Genomic DNA, 7,977 nt, shown 5'->3' with positions numbered 1-7,977 from the left:
GCTCTTCCCATTTCTCTCTGCCAAAAGTTCAACCCACTGGAATGATGTTAGACAGGCAACACATTTTAATGAGTTACTGCAGGATGTGAAATGCTGGCTGCTTGGAGATCTCCTGCACTGTCCCCATGACTTCTACTGTATGTGTTAATCCTGTGCTTTGGTGGTAAACAGGTTGCTGATCCACTGCATGTTTTTATGTGAAGACTTGAAGCTTATGTCTCTCCAGAGAAGCATGCAGATGGAAGAGCCTCTGTGGAAACCTCCTTTCCAAAAGGGAAAGGCTCCCCATTTTTCTGCCAAGGAGCTGAAAGCCCTGCAGGGAAACATGTGCCCTTACATGTATTTTGCCCTTGACAAAGGTGGTGATGTCTTCCTCATTGTCAAAGATGGAAAGAGTCTGCAGCAAGTTATTCTCCAGCCATTCCCAATGCTTCGTGATCTCCTTACGGGATGAACCTAACAGTGGAAGAGATAAGAATAGTTAGATCACATTCTGGTTTTTGTTTTTTTTACTACAAGTTCAGTGAGAATTTAATACAAGTATTGTTCCACACAGCAGAGGCCAAGGCACCTCAAACCAGCCAGCGAGACTCATGCTAGGGAGTCAGCAAGTCTGGCCTTTTATAAATAATGGGAATCGCTGTCCTCACAGCTGAAGATGCCCTAAAAGTGATGAAGCAACATTTGGGTTCAGCAAGATGCATTCCCCGCCCCTGCCAAAAAAAAAAGAATTTCACAACTTGGAAAAGTTTTCTGGGTTCTCATTATTAAAATCCCGGAGGATAAAAATACAGAAAACTTTATGAAAACCCTGTAACTTCAGAATAAATGGACTTGGTGCACCCCTGCAGACCAGCTCCATTCTCTACTGCTGTGCATGATTGCCAGTGAAGAGCATGTGGACTTAAAATAAATAACTAAGTGAATCTGAAACATTCATGCTGTAAAAATACTGCTGTGCTGCTTATTTGGGATATTTAGTGGTTTGTTTTTTTGGAAAGAAGATTGTTTGCAGTCTCCTATAACCCTCCAGGCCAGGAGACCCCACAGAGGGCAAACTTAACCCCTCTAGCTCTTGTACAGATTTCTGTTTTAATAAGAGATTTTTCCCTTCACCATGGGCTGTGTCTTTTAGCTTAATTGTGCACCGAAGGCAGAACCCTTGGCTCCATGTGTCAGCTTACAGTAATGGAAGTTAGCTGTTTGCTATTATAAACTTCAGGTGAGAATGAAGGCAAAAAAAAAAAAAACAGCCAAGAAATTAAAAAAAAAAAAAAAAAAAAGTGTGAGGTAGCAAACAAGGTATAAACATTATGAAGTGCAGCTTGAAAAATGACCTGGATTAAGTGTAAGCTATCCACATATTTTTTTCCTTTGAAAATTCCAGTAAAGCCTAAATTCCACTTCAGCCAAGTAAACACAACTCCTTCCCAATTGGACACGGGAAAGAAGTGAAATTACTAAGAATTTTTAATTAAGCATTTCAGTCCTTCAGTGATGGTGTCCATCCTCCAGTACACTCTCCATGCAGGGCTATCAGCCCGCACCAAGGGTGATGGAGAAACAAGAGGGGCTGGGGGAAACAGAAGATACAAGCAACTCCCTTTAGCTTCTGATCTACCTGAGGTTTATTTCTTAGCAAGTGCCTGCCTCAGCAAAACAAGTCACAGATAAGGTCTGCTGTTGGACATTTAAACACAAAGCCTATCCAAGACTCTCTGTGGCTTTTCAAAACAAAATAACCCCAACATCTGAAACCAGAAACTAGAAATCTTGTGAACAGTGCTGTCTCAGAAGACCAAGGAGCTATGAATGCATGTTTTCTACCCATTAAGTCAATGGAGCATGGACTACAGGTATACCCAAAGACAAGATGAAAGGATCCCTGTGGTCTGCTGTAACCACTGTTTAGGGTTCAACGTATTTATCACTGTTGACAGTTCTAAATGGCTCAAGTTAAAAGGCAAGTATCTGACCAGCGCTTTAAATTTGGAGGAAGCATGTCCAGTGTTCAGTGGTTTGGAAAATGGAATGAATCTGAAGTTCTCCCACCAGCTGTAGCTCTCATTTCATGGTTGTAGGTGGAGAGGTCTCTCTACAAAAGTCATGCAGAGTGCTGTTATATCATGTATACAGCTGTGCTGAGCGCTCACAAGTCAGAAAGTGCCGAAGTTGGGGTTACAAGCTCGAATATAAGTCCGCTTGCATTTATCTAGTACAACAGTCTCTAAATGCACCTATCACACCCTGCTTCTTAACTAGGGTACTAGACTCAATCATTACAACATGAAATACTAGTATAATAACATCTTGTAATATTCTGCTTTTCCACTTAGATTAATTTTATAGTCAAAAAGAATGGTTCATTATATAAAAAGTCCACCAATAAAACGAGAGCCCTTTTTTTTCTCCAAGGCATAGCATTTTACCACTATACACAGGCTTGCTATCATTCCCATTTAATACAAAAATGCATTCATAGAGAACAATTCAGGGACTGAGACAGTTAAGATACTGATGTAGTTGTGCACGCATGGTATACCATTCCTTAGGAGCAGGGCTTCACATACAATGCCTTTGCACTCAGTTTCATAACAGGTATTATATAAATCCACTTTGTAACACATACACCCACAAAAACACTGCTTCTTTCCACTCAGTTTCTCGCTCACAACCGTTTGCTTTCAACTGCCAAAGTTTCTCACTACACTGAGTCAGCCCAATACAAGTCTGGCTATATTTTCTTCACTAACAGGTAGGATCCAAAGCCTTAATAACCAGCCTTCTCAGCCAGATAAGTGGGGATGGTATCCAATTCAAACCTGGCATTGTGCAATAAGAAATAATTCCAGCAGTAAAATAGTAGGGGCTCAGGGACTCAGCCGGTGCCTAAGAATTGAGTTCTCTTGACCTATTCCTTTCAGACAAAAAAAATAAAAATAAAAAAAATCTCAGGCTGGGTATAATAAAAGGAAGGGCCCCAGCAACATGGTGAAGGTAGCTGTGGGTGTTGTTCAGCACCCTGAATAACCTTACTTCTCCACTTCAGCACACTTTCCCATGTGTTGTACTCTCAGTACACAGAGCAGAACACAGTACTTGCTATGACAAAGGAGTCCTTGCAGGAAGTGGGTTTACATTGCTGTGTGCATGCACACGTACACGTACACACACACACAGAGTTTTAGGATCTCTGCCAGTCTGGGCATCCTACGCAGCCCAAGGGTTGGCTTACTGGCTGTCAAGATTCTTGGCAATATTAGCTCACTTGTTATGATCCTAAAAATGAAGTGTTAAAAGTTGCAGACTTTAAAAAAAAAAAAAAAAAGAAAAAGAAAAAAAGAAATGAAATGAAAGACAGAATCTGTCAACATTCAACAGGAGCAGAACTAATCATCTAAAGAAATGATCAAGTAGCTTGCTTTGGTGCAATGATATGCATGCCAGAACTTGGCAGGAGTTGCAGCAGTACCCACCACATGCTACCGTCCAATAGATTTGCGAGTCCTGGGTCTGGTGAAGGATCCGGTAAGGGGCAACTCTAGCACTGGAATCCAAAACCACGTCTAAGGTTCCCACAAGCAGACCTGGGGAAAAAAAAGATGTGAAAATAAACTCTCTCACTGGAGTTAGTCAGAGAGTTTGGTTAAGCAGAAAATGCAGCCTCAGCAGGATAGAAGCAGCATGTGCTCCTTGCCATTTCAATAGGATGGTGGAGCAATAGTACCTTAGTCTTGAAGGGATGCCCACCCCGTCCCAAGGGAAAACAAATCACACCAAATAGTTACGGTTTACCCTGCTGTTAAGGACTCCACAGTAAAGGTTACAAGCAGATGTCTTAAACCTTAGGCTGACTCCATTCTCCCTTTAAACTTTCAGTGAAAGAAGATAATTCCATTAAAGGTTTTGTAATTAGCCCCAGGTAAAGACATTTGCTGGAAATATTCAAGTCTAGAATAAATATTTTTCCAGTGGGAAGCACTCAACAGACCTTATTCAAAAAACGTGAAGAACTTGGCTGCAAAGCTTTGCTTCCAGCATGAAGAATGCTCCTGGGTAGCCTCTGAGGGTTTCACTGACATACCAAAACCACTACAGAAGGATACAGAGTCTACAACCTTCCTGTCCTTATCAGTCAGTGATGGATGTTAAGATTGCCAAAACCCCAAAATGTACCAGAGACATTTCTACACTATAGCTTTCAGTGCAAATAGCAGATAAGAGAGAGCGGTGAGCAAGTGTTAGTAAACGCTGGCATTTGCAGACCTCAGTGATGTCACCTGAAGATAGATTAAATGCAAAGATTTCTGGATTAACAATTAAGAGGAGAGGCAATTTCAGTGCGCAGAGGCAGGAAGGTGATAAGAAGATACCCTAACTTTACAAAGGAAAGTACTTCCAGTATCCAGTACCAAGGAGAGCCGCCAGAGAAATGCACCAACCAGTTTGTTATTGGGGTTGACTTATTTGCCAAAGTGCTTATACTGAAGTATTAAAGATGTTACAGAATTCTCATTCAGGGCTCAGAGGGATCATGAATCTAAATCTCCTCCCTCTTGTCAGATAAGGAGTGAATCATCAAGCTGCAAGGAAAGAAAAAGTTTCTCTTTTGCCTCAATCAGTACTACCCAAAAGGTACAGAAGGATTTTAGACATGCTTTCAGATCCCTTTAGAACATTTAAGCTCATGCTTAGCATGTAGCTACTGCTTTGGTGGAGAAATAACATGCACTTAGATGAATAGGATGGTTTCCCAATTCCCATTTTCTTCATACTGTTTGCTGACCACAAGGGGCTTTTATGGAGTCAGGAGGTGAAACAGCCTGTTTCATTTCCTCCTAAATTTAGAGTGAAGCCAAAACATCATCTTTTCAGATGTAAACCTGAGCAAGTCACACTCTGAACAACATTAAGGATGGTAAAGTAAAACCCTCTGAACTCTGCAACTGCCTCAAGAGATGGGAGAACAGTGAAACTGCACTTCCACTGATGCTCTGCAACAGCACTGTGTTAGCTGAACCTTTGCTCTACTACACAAAACCAATATGAGAAGTTTAACAGGTTCTTATAAAATGTTGACAGCTGTTGCTCTCCCAAGCAGTAATGCTATCACAGTGCTGCACTTTCTTTTTAGAAAAATTCCTGGACACAAGTGCCATTTTAACTCAACTTTGAGCTAAAAGCCTGCTAACTCTACATCTGCAACAACAGTCGGTTTTATTTTTAGATTTGCTTATCACTGGATACAAACCAGTCATCTCCTGCCCTTATAGAAGGACATATGGTACTCATGGTAGTTATTTCTTAAAAACTGCATTTATGGAAAAAAAGTCTTAATACTCAATCTATTTATTCTGTAAACTTTAGCTTAAAAGACATAATCGCTAGTATTAACTCTACCATTTTAGGGTTTGTTGTAGTTTTCATCATTACTGAAGCACTCCCAGATGCATCAAAGCTATAAGGCAAGACCATTCATCTATTTCAAGGAATCTTCTGCTCTTTCAGCTTCTCTAATTATTGGAAACTTTGCTTGGGACATGCTATTTCAATGATCACATTTAAACTGGGTTATTCTTATCATACTTCCAGACGACAAATTGTGCACACCTATAAGCAAATGCCAATTGTTTTTGTGATAGCCGATGCAGGATCAGACATCTCCAAGCTTCTCCCTGCTGTCTCGCTGTTGGTCTCAAAGAACAGACCAAGGTTTGCCCCGGGACAACTCCTTATCGGCACAAGCCTCAGCTCTACTGCCCTTCCGCAAAACCCAACAGGTGCAGCAGGGAATCTTTGCCAGGTGATTGTGAAAGAAGCCTAGGTGCCCCCTCCCCACCGCAGTAGAAGGGGCCAGCCTGGACTATCACTCACTGGAGATCACACTTTACCAGAGGAAATCAGTAAAGTTACCAACCAACAAAAGGATTTATTGCAAAGAATACTTCTTTCCTTCCTGGGACATTGTAATTGCCCTAGTTAATGGCCCATGTCCCCGAGATGCCTTTGTTATGGTGGGTCTGGTTACAGGCAGACAATACCTTGGGTGTTTGCCCCAACAACAGCCCTTTCTGCTTTGGGTTTGGAGTGGCAATTGTTCTTGCCCTAGTACAGTGGTTCTCAAATGGGATGCTGCGGCTTCCTACTGTGCCACAAATTCCCCTTAGGGGTGTAAGCGGCCAGGTACAACTGCCCCACGTGCACTCCTATGGCATTAGGGCTCTGATCAGAGCTGGCTGGTGCGGTGTAGTATTTCTGGTCCAGCTCTTCCCACGCTCCTCCTGGAAACAGAGGCGTGCGGGACAGTTTCACTTTATTTCCAGGAGAAGCATAGGAGACCAGACCAGGAATGGCTACGCAGCACGAGGCAGGTTGTGCAGCCAGGCACTCGGGGCAATTTTTATCTGGAAGAGGCAGACTAGGGTTGAGAAGCACCGAGGTAAGCCGAGGCAGCACCAACAGCTGTTCTCAACCAGAGGTGTTGCCATAATCCAAAAAGCTGTGGAGAGGTGCCCTGAATCGTAAAGTTAGGCTGGAAGGGACCTCCAGAGCTCATCTAGTCCAACCTCCTGCCTCAGGCAGGATCATCCCTAACCAAACCATCTCAGACAAATCCATCATCTAAACTCTACACAAGACCATCATCAATCAACCCTGACTCGAACAAGATTGAGAACCACCGCCCTAGTAACACAGTTGCCCAGTGATACTAGATTCACCTTCTCTCTGCCCCCTTGGCACATACACAGCTCTTAACTAGAAACCTGGCTCTAATTCTTTATTTTTTTTATCCAAAATTGTAAAGATACACACAGACGGCCTGACATAATCCACGCAGCGATAAGAACGACATCAATGATGACAGTCTATTACTGACGTTTCGAAGAGACCAAACACGCGGTTAGTCAGATCAACAAGCATCCGTCTGAACCCAACGAGCAGTCCTGCTTTGGGGCTGGTTCACGGGCAGCATCTTCTGGCTTTTACCGGCGCGTCACTTCAAGAGTTGGAGAGGACGAGTTATCTTTCCTCCGGACTGGAGTTCCATTTCCAGCCCTACTAAAAATTTCCCAGGTGAGCTTGGGAAAGTCCCTCTGTGCCTCAGTTTCCCATCGGTACAAGTATTTGGCAGCTCCCAGCCCTGGTCCGTCCTGACTACCGAAACTTTTGTGCTGTGCGCAGCAGGGTGAGGGGGAAGCACGGCCTTCAGACAGACATGCTGTCACATGCAAGACTACAGCCTCTCTCCGAGGCACAGCCAGCCTCCTACACAGGGGGGCCATCATAGAGGACATGCCCATTTTCTGCTATTCTGCCCTCCATCGATACACAATCCGACACCTTTACGCCCTCTATTTTTCTGTCCGAGAAAAAAACAAAGGGCATAAAGGCATCAGGTTTCGTACGGATAGAGGAGAGGGGACGCTGGGCCCCTGCTCCCTGCCCGCAAAGCAAGGCCCTGCTGCACCTCGAGGCCCTGGGTTTCTAGCGGCAATCGCTAGGCCAGGCTTTTTCGGGAGAGAAACAGGGGGAGCTCAGTCGCTTCCAGGCCGTCGCAGAGGACAGTCTGGTTTTCTGCTCCTCTGCAGACACGAAACCCAACGTCTTTACGCCCTCGGTTTTTTTCTTCAAGAAAGAACACGTTTTTCTCTTTGAGGGAAAAACAAAGGACGTGCAGGCGTCTGGGCAGCCTCTCGCCCAAAGAAGCCATCGCGGAGGACCTCTGCCGATACGCCCTCTCGAAGAGAAAAACGCGCTCTCTTTCTGGAAGAGAAAATCCGCGGACGTAAAAGGCGTCGTGTTTCGTGTCGACACGCGCCACCGGCTCGGTGCCCCCGCCTGCTCCCGCAGCCCCTGCCCGAGCCAGCCCCAGTCAAACCCCAGCACCACGGCAGTGTCTGGAGGCCCCTCAGCGCGGCCTGTGAGGGGAGCAGCGACCCCGGCCAGGCCGCAGCTCGGCCTGAGGCGCCGCGTCCC

The 7,977-nt window shown here is 44.6% G+C and overlaps 1 protein-coding gene across 3 annotated transcripts in view; it reads right to left on the bottom strand.

Annotated features, from left to right (window-relative positions):
- Positions 1-7,858, bottom strand: part of TBC1D9B (TBC1 domain family member 9B) — a 30,344-nt gene extending 22,486 nt beyond the window's left edge. Inside the window, exons 1-3 of one of the 3 annotated variants that reach the window (XM_025207851.1) lie at positions 6,814-7,858; positions 3,477-3,587; positions 338-456 (exon numbers count right to left, since the gene is read on the bottom strand). In XM_025207851.1, the coding sequence (XP_025063636.1) occupies positions 338-456; positions 3,477-3,587; positions 6,814-6,853 (270 nt within the window). In that variant the 5' untranslated portion in view covers positions 6,854-7,858. The remainder of the gene's footprint in view (positions 1-337; positions 457-3,476; positions 3,588-6,813) is intronic. The other 2 variants (XM_025207848.1, XM_025207850.1) reach the window with 2 other exon arrangements.
- Positions 7,859-7,977: the final 119 nt, after the last annotated feature.

The sequence above is a fragment of the Alligator sinensis genome, unplaced genomic scaffold (genome assembly GCF_000455745.1).
Source record: "Alligator sinensis unplaced genomic scaffold, ASM45574v1 scaffold741_1, whole genome shotgun sequence".
Taxonomy (NCBI): domain Eukaryota; kingdom Metazoa; phylum Chordata; order Crocodylia; family Alligatoridae; genus Alligator; species Alligator sinensis.
This window is presented reverse-complemented; position numbering and strand designations above follow the sequence as displayed.